Genomic DNA, 23,429 nt, shown 5'->3' on the forward strand with positions numbered 1-23,429 from the left:
TGCAATATTGATTCTTTTTAGCTCCCACCATGGCTTGGATGATCTTGTTTTATAGTCTAACGGCTTTGAGGAGATTATTTTTCTCAGACCCTAGAAAATTATGTTATGCTTAACTACTAAAACAAAACATGCATAATATAAGTTTTTTAACTGCTAGATCAGTGATACTAGATAAGACCTTCATGACATACACATGACTGTTCAGTCGACTAAGAATACTGTCTACATGATCACTTTACAACGTATTTTTATTTATTAACACACCAAGGAATTTGACACAGCTTGCAGAGTCTAATTTTTCACCCATACAACTAATTTCAGTTACACATCTTGCTGATTGTTTCATGGTGAAATGAACAATTTTTGTTTTCGTAAAGTTTAATTTCAAATTATTCTTTTTTACACATGCCTCCACTTCCCCAAAGATCTGCTCAATACCACAGATTAAGTCTTTGTGGGTTTTACAGAGATTATCACTGTTGAGTCATCTGCATAAAGGATAGTACCTGACTCAACCTGGCTTGGCATATCATTGATATAATACAAAAATACTAGGGGCCCTAATATTGAGCCTTGTGGGACACCTAATTGTATGTGTTCTGAAGTGGAAAAGCATTTCTTGGCACTGTTTTAACAAATACTCTGTTTTCTATTTGTCAAGTATGATGAAGTTTTTCCTAAAACATGTCACTACCGGCACAGTACACAAGGCAATTATGAGAATCTCTTCAGAGGCAGTAGGAAATGATGGAGTGAGCATTGGCATGATTAAGAACGTCGTAAACACTATTACTCCAGTTATCACAGACATCTTCAACCTGTCTCTTGTCAGTAGTACATATCCTACTGAGTGGAAGCAAAGTTTAATTCAACCTATACCTAAGACTGACAACCCTAAGTCGCCAGGTGACTACAGGCCGATCAGCATACTACCTGCAATATCTAAAGCCCTAGAATACATCGTCCATGAACAGCTGACGGATTACCTCAAAACTCATAACATCCACGACAAATATCAGTCAGGCTTTCGAAAGCACCATAGTACAGCAACTGCATTAATCAAAGTAACTGATGACATTAAACATGCTATGGACAGACGTGAAGCTACCATCCTAACACTGCTTGACTTTAGCAAGGCTTTTGATACAGTTGACTTTGATATATTACTAATTAAAATGAAGCAGCTGAATTTCTCAAACAGCGCAATACACTGGTTCGACAGCTACCTCAAAAACAGAAGTCAACAAGTCATTTGTGGGTCAGAAAAGTCATCATGGAAAAACGTGCGCTCTGGAGTTCCCCAAGGCTCCGTCCTTGGCCCATTACTCTTCTCACTGTACATTAATGATATTTCTCCAGTGATTCACTCCTGCAACTACCATCTATATGCCGACAACATCCAACTGTACATAAGTGCAAGCCCCAAGAACATTGCTGACGCAGTAGCGAGTATGAACGCAGATCTTTGCTCTGTTTCTCGATGGGCACAGAACCTAGGTCTGAAACTAAACCCCAAGAAATCCCAGGTCATACTTATATCTCATCCAAAGTTAATCAGTCGGTACTTTCGCGAAACAGTCCCTCAAATACTCCTCAATGGTACCCAACTACCATACCAAAAAACAGTAAAAGACCTTGGAATAATCTTGGATGAACACCTAAACTGAGAAGAACAAACAGTCACAGCTTGCCGGAAATCGCTCTCCTCCCTACATGCAATTCAAAAATTTAGAAAAATATTTCCAACTCATGTTAAACAAAAATTAGTCCAAACACTAGTCTTGCCTAATCTTTACTACTGTGATGCAGTTCAACACGGCACAAATAGTGAAAATTCGAGATGCCTCGAGCTAGTGATGAATGCTTGCGTTAGATACGTATGCAATATGCGGTTGTATGATCATATCAGTCCTTCATACTCCCAGCTAGGTTGGATACGCCCACATAAGGCACGCGATCTCCACACGATGTGCTTACTTCATCGATTTCTTAGCCACTGGTGCCCCCAATACTTATCTTCTCACATTAAACACCTATCATCATTCCACAACCGCAATACCAGATCGGATACGTCTAGCATCTTGGCTGTACCTTTACATAACACAAAATCTTTCTCCATGTCATTTTCTATCTCAGCCATACGACTATGGAACGCGCTTCCCTGTGATCTGCGTCTTATTCAGAACCACTTAACATTCAAGAGGGAACTCAAGACTTACATATTAGGGACGGTATAGCCACCATTGTTGTGCTCCTCTCATCTTTTTCTTTCTCCTCTCCATCATAGCTTCGAATTTTACCATTCTATTTCTCTTCCTCTAACCTATCTACCTCTTCTATATCTCTTTCACCCCATTCTATCGTCTTATGTCTCTGCTTGATGAGAATAACTCACAAGCTGCGAGAATATAACGAGAAAATTCCCAACTAGCAATAGGACTGACATTCATAAAAGAAAAATATGTTTACTTTCATATACAGGATGCTCTTATCTTGTTATAATTATCATTGTACTACTTTTATAATCTCTATTTTTTTCTTTAACATTAATATTGTATAACATGTTATATGCCCTTAATGTTCTGTAGAAACTGAAATTTGTTGAATCTGAGTATGCCTGGTTAGGTGTAAGAGAGGGCCTGAAGGCCCTAATCTTGCCAGGTAAAATAAATGCATAAATAAATAAAAATAAATAAATATCCAACTAAAAGGTTTTCCTTGAAAACCATAGCTAGTCAGTTTTTGAGGAAGCTGGTCATGATTTACAGTGTCAAAGACTTTGGTAAGATCAAAAAAGATGCCTGATACACACATTCTATCATCGAGACAACTGCTAACTTTTATGACCAATTCATTTATTGCATGGGCTGTGCTGCAGCCTTTCCTGAAACCACACTGTTTGCATAAAATAATATTGTGGGATTAATTATAATTTTCTATCTGGTAACTTTGCAGCTCCAAATATTTTTGAAAAAAATTGGTAACAATGATATAGGCCTATAGTTTCCTATTTCATTTTCTTTGCCCTTTTTATAAATCACAGAACTTCAACATATTTTAACCAATCTGGAAAACATCCCTCTTCAAAAGACTGATTGATTATGAGGGAGAGTGGATGCTCAACACTGTGATGTACTGATTTTATTATTCTATTGTGAACCTCACCCCCAGGGGCCTTATGGTTTTAATGAAATCAGAGCTTGAAATGGGTGAAAACTTAAAACCTGGGTAATTTCTCTCTGCCATTCTAGGAATTTATTCTGTGGTGAGCAGTACCCAATTTTGTTACAGCAAATGAAGAAATTATTGAAGGATTCACATATGGCACTGGGATCTGTAACTGTCCTACACACTTATCATTAATTTAGAGGGGCATTGTCTCTCCATTTCACTGCCAACCTCTCTTCTTATGGTGGACTAGATGACTTTGGATTTGTTTCTTGCATTTAAAATGAAAGTATTGTTTGCAGTACACTTTGATGGTTTATCTACTTTGTCAAAGTTTTTTGTATGTGCTTTCACATTTAAGCAATTCAGGTTTTCAATTAACTTTTGCCTCCATATGCTGGAACTCTAATTCCTTTTGTTACCCATGATCTACTTTTATGAGAGCCAATCTGTCCTGTTACAAAAGGGAAGCATTCATTGAATATGCTTGTGAATTTGGTTGAAAAATTATTGAAGTTGTCATTTGTTGAAATGTGTTTGCTGACTGACCATATAATGAGGCTTAGTTTTTTAATAAACACTTCCACATTTTCTTGGTGAAGTTCCTACATCTATTTGTAGTGCAGCCTGAACTTAATTTTGATAATGGTACAAATAGTGCTGCATGGTCTGATGTTCCTAATTGTAAAATTCATTTTTCTTTGACATTGTTATTATAACTACTAACAAAATTTATCAATACATGTTGATGTAGCCCATTTGTGGCTATTAGATTCTTTAAATGCAAAGCAAATTTTTCGTCAATTCATACATCTTTGTTGAAGTCAGTACATATAACTAGTTCTTTATGCAGTTTTTCAGTTTTTAATTTATGTAACAGAGTTTCAAATTTATATAAGAACACAGAGCTTATATATATATGTGATATATACAGAGGATTAATGTGTTATATTCTTTAAGTTCTATACAACAGTTTTCAAAAGTAAGTGTGTCATTTAGATGGCTAAAATTCTGTCTGGTTTCATCGTTTTCTGAGGAATTAATTAATATGCAAGGGCCTTCATACACGTTTGTTCTAAAAAAGCTGATGGTCAATTTGTAGCTTGGAAGTTTGTTGAGAAGACTGATATCTTCAGTTTTAAGCTAATGTTCATTTAGACGTATTACCTTTACTGACTGCTTCATACTTTATAACAGAAATTGCATATCATAAAACTTGCTGATCATACCTTCAGACAGACCTCCAATGTTCAAATGCATAATGAATTTACTATTGCATGCATTCTCAGGTGAAGCATCTTTAAAACTAATTTGTTTACATAGTAAAGGAACTTCCACATGTGTATTGAGTTCTTCTGTATTGTTAGAGTTGGGCCAAATCTGGTTGAAATTTGTCAGACCAAATCCAATTGGAATTGGCCTCTTTCACCAGTTTCCTAGCTTCTTCATAATTGTTAACATTGAAAAGTCTTATGTTTTAAAACTCTGAACAAGATTGCTTTAATTTTTCATTCATTTGTCAAATTTCACTATTCGCACAAGATGAGTCTGCCAGATCAAACCTCATAGGTAGATTCATCACTATAACATTTGTAGTTGACAGCAGCTGTAAGATAACAACCAGTTTTTTAGATACTCATTGGCCTCATTGCAGTAAACATTGTCTGATCCTGCTATGAGAACAATATAGTCACTTTTAGTAGAAGTGGCACAGCAAATTGCATTGTTGAACTTTGCTGCAGGCTTAACAAAAGCTGAGACACTCACATCTTTGTAATGTTCCTTTAAGGTGAGGGTCAACAGCCATAAAGTATTTTATAAAATGCATTTTTACCATCAGCTGTTTATTTGTCCCATTAAGCATCAGTTTCAGTTATTTACCATCATCCAGGATGTAGGATGCAACAGATTACTTAAAAGCATCCCATATTTCTTTGAAGTTGAACAATATCGAAATTATCCAGTGTAGTTGTACAAACACCTTACATAATTTTTGTTAGAATACTGACAGTTGTATCTCATGTCAAATAGATAAACATAGCAGGAAAACAAGATGAACAACTACTGGAAAATCAGGAATTGAGATAGCCTATCTTAGAACTATAATCTATTGTAGATTCCTCAAACAAGAAACCATGCCCAGTTCTTGGAAAAAAGAACAAGTTACTTCCATCTACAAGACGGGTAGCAGTAGAAGTGATCCACAAAACTACCATCCAATATCCTTGACACTGATTGTTGTAGAATTTTAGAACATATTCTGAGCTCAAACATAATGAGGTATCTTGAACAGAATACCTCCTCAATGGCAACCAGCATGGATTTCAAAAACATTGATCATGTCAAACCCAACTCACACTTTTCTCGCATGACATACTGAAAGTTTTGTATCAAGGCAATGAAGTAGATGCTGTATTTCTTGATTTCCAAAAAAAACTTGACTCAGTACCACACCTATGCTTATTGCCAAAAGTACGATCATATGTGGTCTCAGGTGAAATTTGTGACTGTATTGAATACTTTTTGGTAGGGAGAACGCAACATATTACCTTGAATGGAGAGTCATCATCAGATGTAGAAGTAACATCATCTGTGTCTCAGGGAAGTGTGTTGGGACCCTTGCTGTTCATGTTTTATGTTAATGACCTGGCAGACAATATTAATAGCAAAAGCAGGCTTTTTGCAGGTGATGAAGTTATCTATAATGAAGTAATATCTGACAGAAGCTGCATAAATATTCAGTCAGATCTCAATAAGATTTCAAAGTGGTAGAGAGAATGGCAAATTGCTTCAGATGTTCAGAAATGTAAAAATTTTGCACTTCACAAAATGAAAAAATGAAGTATCCTATGACTATAATGTCAGTGAGTCACTTCTGGAATAACTTGTACAAATACATGGGTGTAACACTTTGTAGGGATATGAAATGGAATGATCACATAGGTTCAGTTGTCTGTAAATCAGGTGGTAGACTCTGGTTTATTGGTAGAATACTGGGGAAGTGCAATCAATCGCTTACTAATCACTAGTGCAACCAGTTCTATAATATTTTTAAGTGTGTAGGACCCATACTAGATAGGACTAACGTGAGATATTGAACATATACAAAGAAGGGCAGCAGGAATGGTCACAGGTTTCTTTAATCTGTGGGGAGTGTCACAGAGCTACTGAAGGAACTGAACTGGAAGACTCTTGAAGGTAGATGTAAACTAACCCAATAAAGTCTATTAACAAGATTTCAAGAACTGGCTTTAAATTATTACTCTAGGTGTATACTGCAACCCAATATGTATCACTTACAAAGGGATCATGAAGATAAGATTAGAATTATTACTACACACACAGAGGCATTCAAACAATCATTCTTTCTGTGCTCCATATGTGAGTGGAGCACAGAGAACCCTAAATAACTGGTGCAATGGGACGTACCCTCTGACATGTACCTCATGGTGGTGTGCAGAGTATAGATGCAGATGTAGATACCAAGACTTGTCTGTGTATGTAGTTCACTCACTGATAGATCCTCAAATTTCTTTTTCAGTTGACTGCTGACCAAATCTTTCTCCATACAGGGATGCTTGTCACTCTTATCTCAATTACTTGCTGGTAACTTTGATGACAACCATAAATGCTTGTTCTACTGTTGCAATTTGTTGTTGTATCCGATCAATTTCAGGTGACATGGTGATCTTGGCACCTTTTGAGGAACACCAGAACTTTCAGCAGTTTCACCGTACACATCCTCATTAATTCCAGCTTTTGTATGTGATGGTAGATTTCCTACCCACAAGGGTCACTGCCATAACTACATAGGCTTCCACAGCTGTTCTTCTATGTGTTACACCATGTCATTGCATAAAATACTTCAATTGCCAACTATGAAACCAAAGTTTTGATGGTATTAGAAAGGCCTTCTTCAGGGCAAGACTAGGTTTTGAAGGAGGAGAGGTGCCTCCATTTATTGTGGACATCGGTGTCAGTACACATATTTGTGAAATTTTATTGGCCTCCTAACGTAAGAGACTAATCATAACCAAAGAGAGAGGGTACGACTATTCATGGACTATCCAGCTTTCAATGATTGGCAACAGTCTGAAAATCAACACCTGCCTTCTTTTGGGCGCGTCTTCTCCCTGGTGTGAGTGGAAATGCAATGACAGTTCCTTTATAGCTGTCGCATCCATGCCCAGTATGACCATTCATTCTGACATTCTCTGTATATGTTCAATACCCCCTGTTAGTCCTGCTTGGTACAGGTCCCACACATTTGAGCAGTATTCTAGGAGGGATCGTATGAGTGATTTGTCCATTTATTGTTGCAACCGTATTTATAGTTACTCAGCAGCTCTGTCACTTGGAACATTTACCTTAAATGTATTATAAATCACAGGGTTTGGGCAAGCGGTGTTCTGTTTATACTGAACGCTTCTGGAAATTAGTCACAGCAGACAACTTCTTACTGGAAACATTGAGGTGTAGACCATGTTGCGTTCAGTGCAACGCATCAACCACATTCATATGTAATCACTCCTGTCAGTTGGGTGGCTCATGAATCTTTATATTTACATGTTCAGTGGAAGGTTTTTTTTTTATTTATTTATTTATTTTTTTTTTAAAATACCAATCCTTCTCCAGTTCATTCATTCTTGCCTCCCCGTTACCTCTTTGCACCATATATCTTACTTCCATTCAGTAGCCATAGACCTTTACTTTTGAAAAAATAAATGGACATGGAAATAAATAAACTGTTCCTCTTTTGTCCCAATCCTATCATCCTAAACAACTACTTCTAAAATAGAAAGTGTTTGCAACATTACAAGTATGTGGATGAGTTATTCATCCACCTAGACCTGGTAATGAAGAGAGATGAAGTTGTTGCACAGCTGAATGGTAGCAGGCCCAGGGGACATGGCACGCTGCAGTCAGCCTGGCTACTTAACAGTTTCCGGCCAGTCATGTGAAGAGATGAGCAGTGTCAGTGGAAAGAGGTAAAGAATCTGAGTACATCTGTGATCTCAGAAAAATGAGGCACATCCAATGACACAACAGCATTTCAGTATCTTTAAACTAACAGAAGTTAATATTTCACTTATATAAACATGTAATAAATGAATCTTTGAATTAACAACTTTTAATCATTTCATGCGATTTCAACAAACTATATCTCAGGTGAGAGCATTGCACTGTAACTATAATCCCTGAAAGCAATGTTTCTGTCTCTATTTTATTTATTGATTTACAATATTTTTTATGTATATATTATAGTCTTCAGTCCAAAGACTAGTTTGATGCAGCTCTCCACTCTACTCTATCCTGTGCAAACCTTTTCATATCTGAGTAACTATTGCACCCTACATTGCTCTGAATCTGCTTACTGCATTAATCTCTTGATCTACTCCTGTGATTTTTACCCCTTCCCCCATGCTTCCCTCCAGTACTAAGTTGGTGATACCTTGATGCCTCAGAATGTGTCCTACCAACCAATCCCTTCTTTTAGTCAGGCTGTACCACCAAGTTCTCTTCTCCCCAATTCTATCCAGTACCTCCTTATTAGTTACATGACCTACCAACCTAATCTTCATCATCCTTCTGTAGCACCACATTTCAAAAGCTTCTATCCTCTTCTTGACTAAACTGTTTATCATCCATGTTTCACTTCCACACATGGCTATACTCCAAACAAATACTTTCAGAAAGGATTTCCTGACACTGAAATCTATACTTGATGTTAACAAATTTCTCTTCTTTAGCAACACTTTCCTTGCCATTGCCAGTCTACATTTTATGTCCTCGCTACTTCTACCATCATCAGTTATTTTGCTTCCCAAATAGCAAAACTCATTTACTACTGTAAGTGTCTCATTTCCTAAACTAATTTGCTCAGCATCACCTAATTTAATTTGACTAAATTCCATGATCCTCATTTTTCTTTTCTTGATGTTCATCTTGTATCCCCCTTTCAAGACAGTGACCATTATACACACCAAATGAACATAGCATCAATACGTCATATTTTGTCATACTTGTGTTTTTATTTAGTAAACAACTGAAAAGAGAACCAAAGGACACTTTTGCAAGATGGCATAATCGATTTTTTAAATAATATTTAATGGCAATTCATTGACTTTTAATGTGAGTGCACTTGCACAAGAATACTACCTTGTTTATTTGTAATTATTGTGAGTTTTCTGAGTGTGACCAATACTACCTTGTTTATTTGTAATTATTGTGAATGTTCTGAGTGTGACCAAATATTTATAACAGTTCTTTTATTTAAATATTGTTGTAATATAAAGTTTAGTGTGGAAGACTGACCAAGACAAATCAAATTATGTCTGCAGCACATAAGAAAAATATAGCTTTAATGGGGATAGCCTTCAGCCGATGGAGAAGTGGACAGTAATGGAACACTTTGGGAGTCAAGTGGACTGGGATTTTTCAAGTGAAGAGCTCAAGGGTGCAATTCTGGACAATTGGTGTCAAGTGCTGGAAGAAAGACCTCCCTATGGCAGTGTGCATGATTCACTAATGTAGGTGATTAATTCTGGGGAGTGAATGGCCGCTACAATACTCTAACTTTTGAGGGGATTTATATTTCGAGAGATCCAAATGTGTTCCAGAGTAGGACTCTAACTTATTCCGCTTGTATTACAGAACTGAAGATAGACAGGGTATGAGTTACTATTCATTGTATTGTGTGTTTCAATTTGCGAATCATCATGTTGAACTCTGAAATGTTTTGAGCTGATGTATATTTTGTGTATTATGAGCATGAAATGGAATTAGTTTTGCATATCTTTGATGACTGTTTACATTGGGGATGTTGCTACCATTCTCATAACACTCTCAACACAACTTTACTGCAATGATAAGGGTATTTTCTGTCTGTATTTTGATTGACTATTGTGGACACTTCCCATTTATTGGATGACCTTTCTTGAATAAACCTCATTCAATATAATTCTATATTGTCTACTTCAATTACAGATGTTTGAATAGAGCATCTGTTGTTAAATTATTCATTTAACTTTTATTTTGTATTTATGTGTATTTTATTAACTCACAATTCTAGCCAGGGCATACACAGTTTGACTGCAGGATCATAGCTACATGTTATTATTTGCAGTGAATTAGCTGTGGGACATGAAAGCAGATGCACACAGCTCAACCCCCTGACTACATCAACACACTCATTTTAAACAGCTGTGCATCACCCAAGTACCTAAAGTATCAGTAACAACAAGCAAAAAAGCAATTGGTTTGCTTGTGTGGGATGCTGTTTGGAAGAGTGATTACTCTGCAGTAACCATTACGCACCATTACATGCTGGTGTTGCTGTTGGTGTATGTGTTTGGGTGGCTGTTTTGTTGTGACTAGTTAAGTCTCTAGGCTGTTATGTGTGGTTTATGAAAATATATCAGTCGTCTAGAACTTAATTGTTGCACTTTTTCATTTGTATTAAATATCGGGTTTAAATTATGTTTCTATTATGCTACAATGATGTCTGCTCCCCTCTATAACTGCAGCTGACCTACTTGTGTCTACAGAGTATACTACCTCATGGCTCATCCAGTAAACAGAGAGGGGGGGGGGGGCTAACTTAAGACAGTCCTCAGGTACATGCTACATATATTCTGCTATCTGAGTAGCTTCTTCAGCAACATGTATGAACTAATACGGGGGACTCTAAATTTCTTCACTCAGTAGCACAGGTGAAGAAATGTGCACCGAAAACACATCAGCCTTCCACACAGCTTCCAATTTGAGGGCCACACACAGACCTGGGATTGACACTAAAAATCATGTGCTGTTGTTTCATCGCATGAACAACCAAAAAGAATGAAGGATGGTCTGTCAACAGAAGAGACAGGTATTCTCACTGGGCCTGCTTCCTAACCTAGTTACTCTTTCTGGAGCGGTTTAATCATCTGCCTAATATTGAAGCTCCTGTAACAAGTAACTCCTTCATTTGTTCAATTTTGGTATTAGAAGGAACTAATTAAGTACTTGAAAGTATTCCAAAACTTTAGCTTATCTGACCTCATAGTCTAAATAACAGATTTGAGACACAATATGAGGGTGGTTTGAAAAGTTCTCGGAATGGAGTAGAAAAAAAGTACTTACATCACTGAAACTTTTTTATTTTTCTCCTTGTAGATTAATGCACTTGATCCAATGATGTTCCATTGCCTTGATCCCATCTTGAAAATTAGTTTCCTCCAGGCCTGTAAAATAGTTGTCAGCTCTGCCTATCAATTCTTCGTTTGAAGTGAATCTTTTTCCAGCAAGAAAAATTTTCAGTCTTGGGAAGAGATGGAAGTCTGACAAAGCCATATCACGTGAATAAGGTGGGTGTGGCAACAATTCATACCTTAGTTTGTGTAATTTTGCCATGGCTATGGTACATGTGTGCGGGCGTGCAGTCTTGATGGAAGACGGCTTTTTTCAAGTATCTTTTGTTGCAATTTGTCCAGGGGGTTAGCACAGTATTCTCCAGTAACTGGCACAAAAAATCTTGTTCATTTCTACTAAAACAGGCCAAACAATGTTCCAATTTGTCTGTTCTCATGCGTTTTTGATCCAGTGTCAAGAGTCGCGGCACCTATCTTGCAGATAATTTTTTCATTTCTAATTCTTCAGTTAAAATGTGATATACCATTTCAGATGACTTCTGGCAAGCGTGAGCAATTTCACACACTTTCAGTCGGTGATCCTCCATGGCCATCTTGTGCACTTTTGCAATGATTTCTGGAGTAGTGACACATCTTGGCCGACCACTGCGCGGATCATCATCTACCTTCTTCTGAGCAAATTCGAATTCATTTGTCTACTTGGCAACAATTAAATATGAAGGAGCAAAGTCCCCCAGTGTATTCTGGAAATTTACATGAATGTCCTTACTTTCATACCTTTCTTTAAGGAGCATTTAATCACAGCTTGAATCTCGATTTTTTCCATCTTCACAAATCACTACGTGGGAACAACAATAGAGCCACGTCACCACCACACCTCTCTTCCAAGAGCACTGATGTGGCACGTGTTTACAGGCAACAGTCCTATGAATATCACGTGAACAACTCATTGCACTAGTGCTGACCTCTCGTGGTGATATCAAGAACTTTACAAACCACTCTCATAAATATGACTTAAGATGGCTAAGCTACTGTGCACGGCTAAGATCTAATGTGTGAACATAATGCTTGCAAAAATCAACAAACACATAAATAAAAAAATACTCCTGAATGTAGACAACAAAGAAAGAGTTACTGCTAAATTCTATATACAAGCGGATGGTACTGCTCCTATGGCTGCTGCTCACTGCTCAACATCTGTTGCATTACAAGCAACTTGCAGTTGTTGATCATTTGCACATATGATCAATTTGGAATGCTAATACAAAGAACTGCTTTCAGAATTTACATATTTCAAAAAGGTATTTTACATAATAGGGTTCATGATTAGCACTAGTTGTCTGGTCCTACAAGTCTTCAACATACCTTCAAATTTAGTTATTTTAAATGAATTAAATATGACAGTCATTGTGAAGCAGATATATTCCTATGAAAACTTACTTTCAAAGTTTAGAGAAACAGTATTAAGTGAGGAACCTAGGAATGCACTACAAGTCCGTAAATACTGTTCCTGTAAGGACCATTCAAACACGATTAGATAATCGCAGCACACATAGAGGCAATACTCTCCCTTGCAATTCACACTGGTCTGAGTAGAGATGTGCATGTACATGTTCTTGGGTATTGTTGAATCATCTGTATTTGATATAAGGAAATTATTAAATAGTTACTGAAGAACAAAAATTCAATAACTTTTTTTCTAATGATTTCAGAGTTATTTGTCACCTAGGATACTAAAGAAATCGAGATTTCCATGTTAAATGTAGCAGCTACTAGTTGATTTCTGTTTCATAGCTCAAGGGTTCTAAATTGTGTTTAATTTGTCACCTTTTGTGGTTTTTAGGCAGTAGAGGAAAACTACATAACTTGGCAGCTTGCAACAAAAAGTATTTTGTGGTATCTACATCCATATATGTACTCCATAAGCCACCACATAGTGCATTGTGGAGGGTACCTTTTACACTGCTAGTCATTCCCTTTTCTGTTCTACTCACAAGGAAAGTGACAGAAAAACAAATGTCTCTATGCTTCTGTACATCTTGTCCTCGTGGTCCTTAACACTAGATGTACACTGATCACCCAGAACATTATGACCACCAACATACTATTGATATAAACCCGTCAAGATGATAACAGCATCACCTGGTGAGGAATTACTGCTAGTCATACACATGCAGAGTGCATGTGGTATCATTTAGCGAGTTGTCTGTGTGTAGAACGAGAAGGCACACAATCTGTCTGAGTTTGATCGAGGGCAAATTGTGATGGCCCGGAAGTTTGGCACAAGCATTTTGGAAATGGCACAACTTGTTGGGTGTTTGAGGAGTGCTGTGGTGAGCGTATTCAACACATGGCAAAACTAAGGTGAAACCATATCCAGATGTCATGGGGTTCAGTAGCTATCCCTCATTACAAATGTTGTGTGTTGTGGGCTGAGCAGACTGGTAAAACAGGCCAGGCATTGAACTGTTTGGAATTAAAGTCAGACTTTTTTGGTGGGCAGAGTATAAGGTGTCTGAACACACAGTGCACCAATCACTTCTAACAAAGGGCCTCTGCAGCCGATAACCCATGCATGTGTCACTGTTAACACAATGACATCAGTAACTATGACTGAAAAGGGCACATGACCATCGGCACTGGTGACTGACACAGTGCCAAAATGTTACTGTTACCGTCTCCATCATGCCAATGTGAGGACGCAAATCTGTCTTGTTCCAAGTGAACAGCTCTATAACACCTGTATGTTGGGACGAAGTCTAGCTGGCGGTGGCTCCATTATGCTCTGGAGAACATTCACATGGGCATCCATGGATCTAGTGGAGCTCATGCAAGGCACCATGATGGCCAAGAAGTATCATACACTGGTTGCAGACCGTGTATGCCCCTTCATGACAATAATGTTCTTAACAGCATTGGCATCTTTCAACAAGACAATGCGCCATGTCACAAGACCAGGACTGTGATGGAGTGGTTTGAAGTACACAGTGGCAAAAGTCCAGTTTATGTGCTGGCCCACCAACTCTTCAGATCTGAATCCAGTCGAACACATCTGGGATTGTGACTAAACATGGCGTCAGAGCCCATTGTACCCCTCCACAGAATTTACGGGAATTAGATGACTTGTGTGCGCAGATGTGGTGCCAACTCCCTCCAGTGACCTACCAAAGCCTCATTGCTTCCATGCCACAATGCATCACTGCTGTTATCTGTGCCAAAGGTGGACGTATCAGATATTAGGTAGGTCGTCGTAATGCTCTGGCCAATCATAGTATGTTAAAGGCTGTAGGATCATTCTGTATGGTACAATAAATGGTGATATAAAATGTATGTCCTTGTTGGAACCATGAGCTATACTAGAAGCTGTAAAAAAGGAAGGAGAAGAAGAAGAAGAAGAAGAAGAAGAAGAGAGAGAGAGAGAGAGAGAGAGAGAGAGAGAGAGAGAGAGAGAGAACAGCAGTGTACACACATATTATTGCACTGATTACAAGTGTAATCATGATGTAAACATAGGTATGTTGCTATTCCATGTATTGCAAATTTTGGATATAATTATATGTGCTGTTATGTTAGCTGCTGTATCCTAGTATTTTCCATCCCATCTTTTGCAGATCTGAAGATGGCAACAGAGAATTGCCAGAACTGGTCATCTGTATGAATAAGTGATTTTAGTGATCCTGGCAGTTGAAAATTTATTCAGTGTTCATAATAATGCAGATCGCTCCCATGCTGCTGATATCAGAAGAATATATTGTAGGATTGTTTTTCCTACTTATCTGCATTAATTGCACACTCATTTGAACATTGTTTTTGTAGGAGAAAAGAAATGAAAAGTTTATCTATGCGAAACTTAAGTCTGTTCACTATTTATTATGGTACAAGAAAAACTACTTAATAACTTGTACTCTTATTTATTTTTGAGTACTCTTATTTATTTTTGAAATCAAGGTTTCATACTATCTTAGGTAACAAAGTTATTCCTCCATAAGCGAGTATGTAGTCGTCGAACATAATAAATCAAGAACCACAAATTCGTCTGTATTATAAATTAGTGGGTTGACGTCATGTTCAATTGAGCATTGTCTTAGTGGAGAGTTTTACTTAACAATACATTTAAATGCAAGAAAATGGAGATGGTAAAAAAAGATTTCAGTCTGTTTGAAGCATCAGAGATGAACTTCAGGGTGCCATTAGTAGATTTTATTCCTGCTGCACATTTTAGAGGTTCTTGGTTTGTATGTGGGCGAAAATGGCAAATAGGATGTCCAAGTCCACCTGTAAAAGAAATATAATAATTACACATTTTGTCTGGAATCAAGATTTCATTGTTTAAGCAATTTCATTTTATTCATTTTGTGATGCCTGTTAATGCCGTTAACATTTAAGAACTTCAGGAGTACTTGTTTTATTGTGATAATATAATTTTGCTAGGTAAATTCCAGAAAGAAAAAAGAAGGAGAGAGAGAGAGAGAGAGAGAGAGATTTTAATAAGGTACATGTGAAGCATTTCCAGGAAAATACACTATATTTATCTGAATTTCTGATTTTAACCAATCCAATGACAAACTTGTTATTCATTTTCAGAATTCATTGTCATCTTTCTATAGTGTAACAGTAAGCAAATATGCTTCTTACCCTCTACATTTTATTTTTACATGATTCATTATCTATTCCAACTGTACTGTCTTGCATGAAAGGATACTATGTAAGATTGTCAAATAATGTCAGTGACATGGTAGCTAGTTACAGATTATCAGTTGGGAATGGACAAATATAAAAAAGAAATTACTTGTGGTCTTTTTAATGGAACCATTCCTACATTTGGCTTAACTGATTTTGAGACACAATGGGAAACCTAAATTTGTATAGCCAGATGGGTATCTGACCCCTATTCCTCCCAACTATGACTCTAACATGTTAATTGCTGAATCAACTCACACTCTTTGTTTTTTCTATAAAGTAGCTGAATTTATTTCAGTTTATTTTTTATTTCATCTGCATTTTTATTCTTCCATTCAGGATGCTCTTCATGATATTTAAGTCATATTATTTCTATATACACTACAGAAATTAAAAAAAAAAATATTTCTGGAAGTGTAGCTGACAGCAGCTTTCTAAGTTTTAAGAATCCTAATGAGTTGGGGCTACTATTTCCCTTTTAGTATCTTAAAAGGAAAAAAGCATACAACAGAGATTTAAAACTGTAGAACAAAAGGGGATGTATGTCTCAGAAGCTACAATAGCGAGATATGTACAAGGAGCAGCTAGGAGGGAAAATAAGTTGCATGTTGACTTAGGAATTTGGAAGTAGGTCTTAACAAACAGAAACAATAATTATAGGAGAACAGGTAGAGAAAATGAGGAGGAGATGGAGGAGGAGGAGAAGAGGTAGAAACAATAATTGCAAAATGAAGGAGAACAACAATAATTATTCATACTTTGATGGGAAAAAGGGGAGGGGGGATGGGGGGAAGAACACTGAAGAGTTTAGAGAAAAGTTGCTGATGCAAGAGTTCAGTTAAAGTTAAATCTGGCAAAATATTAAAAGAAAATTATTTAATTGGATAGATAAAAAAATCTACTCACCAAGCAGTAGCAGAACACACACATAAAATATGGTTGTAATTTGCAAGGGACCAATGGCCTTTGTAGTGTGTGCCCTTCAGCCCCCACAAACCAACCAACCAACCATAATTGGCAAGCTTTTGGAGCCAGTGGCTCCTTCTTCAGGCAGAAGGGTTGAAGGGGAATGAAGAGTGGTAAAGGAAAATGACTGGAGAGGTCTAGAAAAGGGGGTAGATTTCGGGAAAGTCATCCAGAACTGACTGACTGTACGGGATGAGAAGGAAGGACTGATTGTTGGGGACTGCATCAGATGAGATTTGAAAACCTGAGAGCTTAAAGGTGGAAGAAAGGATAATATGCAGACAGAGATTACTGCTTAAACATCATGCATGAGTTCATAAGAGTGAAAAATGCATTGTATGTAACAGAGGTGGGAGAAGAGCAGACATACAAACAGATCAGGGCTATGGCCATGGCCTTCTTTTGCCAACCTTTTCATGGGTTGCTTGGAAGGAGCTTTCCTAGGATCCACAAGTGGGTTAGTGGAATGAAGTTAAGAAAATAAGAGAAAGATAGGGAATAACAACATATGCAAAGGAGATTTAGATGAAAATTACAGTGTACAACAGAAAATAATAATAAAAATATGAAAGAGGAAAGGTAGAAAGCAACTGGATGAACTTAAAATTTTACTTGAAAAGTATATATAACATGATAACAAGAGTGCATCACTTGTTCAGGAAATTACAGAAATGCCTATGCTCTGCTTGCTCCTACCAATTGTCCATGTGAATCACTTGATAATATTCTTCCCAAAAGAAAGTAAGTAAATAAGGAAAGCAGATTAGGATTTATTGTTACATAAAAAATTAAGTTGTCAGAGACTGAGTACAATCTCAAACTAGAGAAGGATGAAAAATGAAATCAGCCGTATTATTTTCAAAGGAACTAACCTATTATTTGCCTTAAGTTCTTTAGTAATATCACAGGAAATCTAAATCTAGATGGCTGGATGGGTTTCAAATCCACTGCACCATGTAGCTCACTTCTGAAAGATGTTTGGACGGGTACAGTACTGTCTCTGTATGTAACACTAATAATAATGTTATGTTATTTTATTTTATGTAGATCCACTCATTGTTTTCTGTTATCATATTATTACAGTGGAAGTAAAGAAAACATGTTTTACAAAAATGAGCAGTTAAGATAATGAGATTTCCTGGAAGAATAAAACTGTGTGCCTGACTGTGATGATGATGATGTTTGGTTTGTGGGGCGCTCAACTGCGTGGTTATCAGCGCCCGTACAATTATCCAGTCTTTGCTCAGTCCAATTTCGCCACTTTCCTGGATGATGATGAAATGATGATGACAACACAAACACCCAGTCATCTCGAGGCAGGTGAAAATCCCTGACCCCGCCGGGAATCGAACCCGGGACCCCGTGCTCGGGAAGCGAGAACGCTACCGCGAGACCACGAGCGGCGGACGTGCCTGACTGTGACTCAGTGCTGGGGCCTTTACCTTTTGTAGACAAGTGCTCTACCAACTAAGCTATCCAAGCATGATTCATGAACCACCCTCACTGATTTATTTTGTGGAAGTTTAGAAGATAAGAGTGAGGTACTGGTGAAAGGTCATGAGTTGTATTTGGATACCTCAGTTGGTAGAGCACTTGCCTGTAAGAGAAAAAGGTCCCATGTTTGAGTTCCAGTCTGGCATACAGTTTTAATCTGCTAGGAAGTTCCTACCAACGTACACTCTACTGCACAGTGAAAATTAATTCTGGAATGAAAATAATACATGAAAACACATACTGTGGTGAGGCTTCCTCAAGGTTCTCAAAGAACAGATTGAAACACATACTGGCATTTCTGTTAATCTGCACTAGTGAAAAAAATCTGTAGATCTGCTTCCAAGCAAAGACTGTGAATCAAATTGTAAACACTACAGAAATATGAACCAGATTGTGAGATATTAACTATTGTTACTGAGAAACTATTCAATCATTTGTAAGCTGATAAGACATTCATGAAGTCTGGAAGTGCAAAGCCTGAACTTAATGGAATGTTATATTTACCACATTAGCAGTCTCATAAAATGTTTAAGAAAACTGGTAAATTACCTCCTCAAGACACTCATACCAATTGGGAAATCGTATGTACTGGGTGCATCACTGTCACTGCCTTCTGCTGAAAGATTCATTTCAGCCTGCCAAGCAATCAGTCCCCTTTCTTCTGGTGTACCTGCCATTTAACACCAAATATTAATCATATTAGTTCCATGAATGAATGGATTAAAGCCAGGCAATATAAACAGTTCCCAGTTGTTGCTTTACCTGGAATAGTGTTGTCAAGAAAGCAGCCTACAAAACCACCAACCAAAATACTTGTGCTACATAACACTGTAAATATGCTGTCAGCAACTTCACTTCCTGTCTGAATAGCATTTGTCTGCTTTACCATCCATTTTGAAAGCACCTGTAACATGAAATACATACAAAATACAGTGTTCTTTAGAAACATATTAGTAACTAAAACTTCCTGACAGATTAAAACTGTGTGTCGGACTGAGACTCGAACTCAGAACCTTTGACTTTTGTGGGCAAGTGCTCTACCATCTGAGCTACCCAGGCATGACTCATGCCCCGTCCTCACAGCCTCACTTCTGCCAGTACCTCATCCCTACCTTCCAAACTTTACAGAAGTTCTCCTGCAAACCTTGCAGAACTAGCACTCTGGGAAGAAAGGATACTGCGGAGACATGGCTTAGCCACAGCCTGGGGGATGTTTCCAGCATGAACTTTTCACTCTGCAGTGAAGTGTGTGCTGATATGAAACTTCCTGGCAGATTAAAATTGTGTACCACATCGAGACTCAAACTCAGAATCTTTGCCTTTCGCAGGCAAGTGCTCTACCACCTCAGCTACCCAAGCACCTGTCCTCACAGCCTCACTTCTGCCAGTACCTCATCTCCTACCCTCCAAATCATCATATCAGTGCACACTCCCATGCAGAGTGAAAATTTCATTCTATATTAATAACTGTTAATTTCACTAAATGAAACTTAACATTTAAAAAATGTAATTCTGCATTCTGTACACGTACCAATGGGAAAAAGATAGAAAATCCCAGAATATATAGATTTCTTGATGAATTTAGATCTACATACTGAAGTGCAGACAACCCTGAAACAATGTAGTATTTTAGTTGAGGTCATAAGCTTTATTACATGGAACACACTTAAAAAATACTTTTAGAGCTAATGACTCTATGATAATCTCTATATTAAAAGTTTTGGATGATGCTACCCAATTTTATTACAATCTCACAATCTGATTCACTTTCTGCTCATGTGCAGTGAACCAGTTTCAGTGACACTCGTAGTGAAATAGCTTTCAATTGTGGTTGTAAGAAGTTTGGTAGCGCAAATTCATGTCTTAAAAACAGGGCTCATTATTTTTATTTATTGTTTTCATTCTTTGTAGCTCATAGTTCTTGTAGTGAGGATTAATGCCATCTTCAGCAGTTTTGAATATAGTACTGTAATACATATACTTGTGCTTCATTGTCTGTCAGCATGCAGTGAACTAGTGTTCGTTACATACTGGAACTGTGACAATGAGCTTCCATAACTTAAGTATTAAGTTATGAGTCATGGACCATGCTAAGGTGAGGTGGCCTGAGTGCCTGAATTATACTGACAGATGTAGCACAAGTGCAACAACAATAACAGAAGGGAGTATTTCGAAGATACCAGACAAACATGTGGTCCATGAAGAGAGGCAGCAGCCTTTTCGGTAGGTGCAGGTTCAATTGTTACAGTCCATTGTGCAGTCTGACAGCAAAGCAATGGGTTGCTGACTCATGAGCCTGAGAGTGCCACATCAATGAGAAATGGGCACAACAATTCTGGGTGGTCACATCACAAAGCAGGGCAGGACAACAACAACAACAACAACAACAATAGATTATTATCAGCAGAATATCAAAATGCCACTACTGCAGGTGCTCCCCTCACCAATAGGCAGCTTTTATTTTAATGACAGGAGGCTCAGACAGTGCGGAACTATTTACCCCAATGAAGATCAGGTGCCTGAAAATAGTCCGCACTGCGTACAGCCACCAAGGCAATAATTCAGCCAGTGCTCATCGGGGTACACTCCAGGCTTTACACCGACTGCTCCAAAGTTCGTCATTTGTGGTACACTTGTGCTTATCACCAATATGGTAAGCAACTTTCATCTTGGCAGACACAGACACCAGACTTGTGGTTAAACTAGGTAGACTTTATTCCTTGTGCTTAATGGATAACCATCTCAGTCCAGACTTAGGCCTTGTGCTACACCTTACTGTGTTACTGCTTGACAATGAATCTTCAATGGGACTAGCCATGATAGTCTACTGTCAGACAGCAGTCCTCATGCTACCTTTAGGAGTCTTCCTATGCTTCTGTAACTAATTCACCACAGTTGGATGACTTAGTGAGATGCATATAAGTAATGTCATTCCAGAATAAACAAGTTATAATTTTCTGTCTACTTGGTTGCTATTTTGTCTGTATATCCGTATGGTCATAACAGCAATAGTCTGGATGACTGACTGATCTCACCTTAAAAAAACAGACAACATGGCCTTGTTGTATTATGAATGGCTGGAACCAAGAGGAAACTATAGCTGTTGTTTTTCCCGAGGGCATACAGCTCTTCTACGAGGTTAAATGATGATGGCATCCTTTTTGGTAAAATATTCTGGAAGTAAAATAAGCCTCATTCAGATCTCTGGGAGGGGACTACTCAAGAGGATATACTCATCATGAAAAACAAAACTAGCATTCTACAGGTCACAATATGGAGCTAGATTCCTTAATCAGGAAAGAAGGACAGATAATTAAAAAGAAAATGTACAGGCTTAAACTAAATGTAGTGACATGAAGAACAGGACTTCTGGCCAGCCTAAATAAAATTAATTAGGAGTAAGGGGCCATTGACACAATTCACACATTTTCATGATTGTTTTGGAGCTCCCCCCCCTCCCCACCCTTCTGCTGCAACCCCTCTCTCTCCTTACCATAGACAGTCACATTTGAGTGACCCCTTCCCTGGTATGACATAACATACTTTGCAGTTTTAAATTTAAAAATTATTAAATAAAAATAACACTTCCAAAATTATTTATGTATTTCTGTATATAATCTTTTTTCATAAAATCAAGAATTAGTCAAACAATTTAGAAGATTCACAAAACATTACAAAACCACTGAATGATACAAAATTTAATCATCATGTGTCCAGGGGCTTTGAACCCATTCCTTTATATTATTTATGATCGGCATACCAGTCACTTACTTCTTGATTTAGATAGTGTTGGGAACATTCAATGTGTCCACACTGTCTTCATCCAGCCATATAGAACAGTCATTGTTCATCAAACAAAGGACTTCCCTGGCCCATCTAGCTGCAGTTCTTTGATGATGAGTCTTCATGATGGGGAAAACCTCTTATTGGCTCTTATGTGATTCCATGTGTCAGTTAATGTTTTTGTCTGATGAAAAATATAGGCCACAGATGCCACACAATCATTTAGATATGTGCACCTTGACACTGGAGCAATAGCCCACAATCAGAATTTGGTTCAAATGTGAGGGCTCTTGGAGATCCAAAGATAGCTGCAGTAATAGTGCAGCAAATTTACCTTTAGAGTCATCATTTCCTGTGGCTACGTATCTGTCTGAAGACTGCTTAATCAAAACAGGTGGTTGTAAAAAATCCCTCTCATAATAATCATCACAGGCTAGATAGTTGCACACCGCAACATGTGAAAACCTCACATTTTACACTTTGTAAAAAATATTGTCATTCACATACATGATTTGCATACCAAGTAGCATCATTTTTCAATGTCCTAGCTTATACGATGTCCAGTCTGATATCCGTTGGCACAATGCATTTCACAACCACAGGATAGTAGCCAATGACCAATTGGCTCCAAATAATAGCCATCATGATGCCTGCACTCTCAAAGTTCTGTTTTTCTAGCTTCAAGCCAGTAGTTGAATTACTGGAATCAAGGTGTGAACTGAAGCTGTCTTGTTTTAAAACAACACCACTAATTTCCCAACTAAGAGGTGTCATCAGTTTATCCACTCTATTAAATGCACTTCTTCCTGGAACATTTGCTTCAATGTAAATAGCATCCAAGTCAAAATCTTTAAAATGTTGCACTACTGAAACTATAACTCACTCGTCCCAGAGTGCACACAGATTCCTACATCTACATCCACATACATACTCAACATGCCACCATACAGTACATGTCAAAGAGTACCCTGTACCACCAGTAGTCATTTCCTTTCCTGTTTCACTCACAAATAGAGTGAGGGAAAAATGACTGTCTATATGCCTCCACATGAACTCTAATTTCTTGTATATTTTCTTCATGGTCCTTACACACAACATATTTTGGTGGCAGTAGAATCGTTCAGCTGTCGGCTTCAAATGCCAGTTCACTAAATTTTCTCAACAGTGTTTCTCAAAAAGGATGTCACTTCCCTCCAGGCATTCCCA

At 37.7% G+C, this 23,429-nt stretch overlaps 2 protein-coding genes across 2 annotated transcripts in view; one reads left to right on the forward strand and one right to left on the reverse strand.

Annotated features, from left to right (window-relative positions):
* LOC126163027 (integrin beta-PS-like) overlaps positions 1-10,058 on the forward strand; it is a 258,145-nt gene extending 248,087 nt beyond the window's left edge. Inside the window, exon 16 of the mRNA XM_049919898.1 lies at positions 9,510-10,058. The gene's annotated coding sequence lies outside the window, so the exon portion shown is untranslated. The remainder of the gene's footprint in view (positions 1-9,509) is intronic.
* Positions 10,059-15,221: 5,163 nt separating this feature from the next.
* The window catches only part of LOC126163028 (solute carrier family 23 member 1), a 249,748-nt gene continuing 241,540 nt past the window's right edge, over positions 15,222-23,429 (reverse strand). The window contains exons 11-14 of the mRNA XM_049919899.1: positions 19,972-20,051; positions 19,203-19,344; positions 18,990-19,110; positions 15,222-15,575 (exon numbers count right to left, since the gene is read on the reverse strand). Coding sequence (XP_049775856.1) covers positions 15,491-15,575; positions 18,990-19,110; positions 19,203-19,344; positions 19,972-20,051 — 428 coding nt within the window. The 3' untranslated portion in view covers positions 15,222-15,490. The remainder of the gene's footprint in view (positions 15,576-18,989; positions 19,111-19,202; positions 19,345-19,971; positions 20,052-23,429) is intronic.

The sequence above is a fragment of the Schistocerca cancellata genome, chromosome 2, assembly GCF_023864275.1.
Source record: "Schistocerca cancellata isolate TAMUIC-IGC-003103 chromosome 2, iqSchCanc2.1, whole genome shotgun sequence".
In the NCBI taxonomy this organism is placed as follows: Eukaryota; Metazoa; Arthropoda; class Insecta; order Orthoptera; family Acrididae; genus Schistocerca; species Schistocerca cancellata.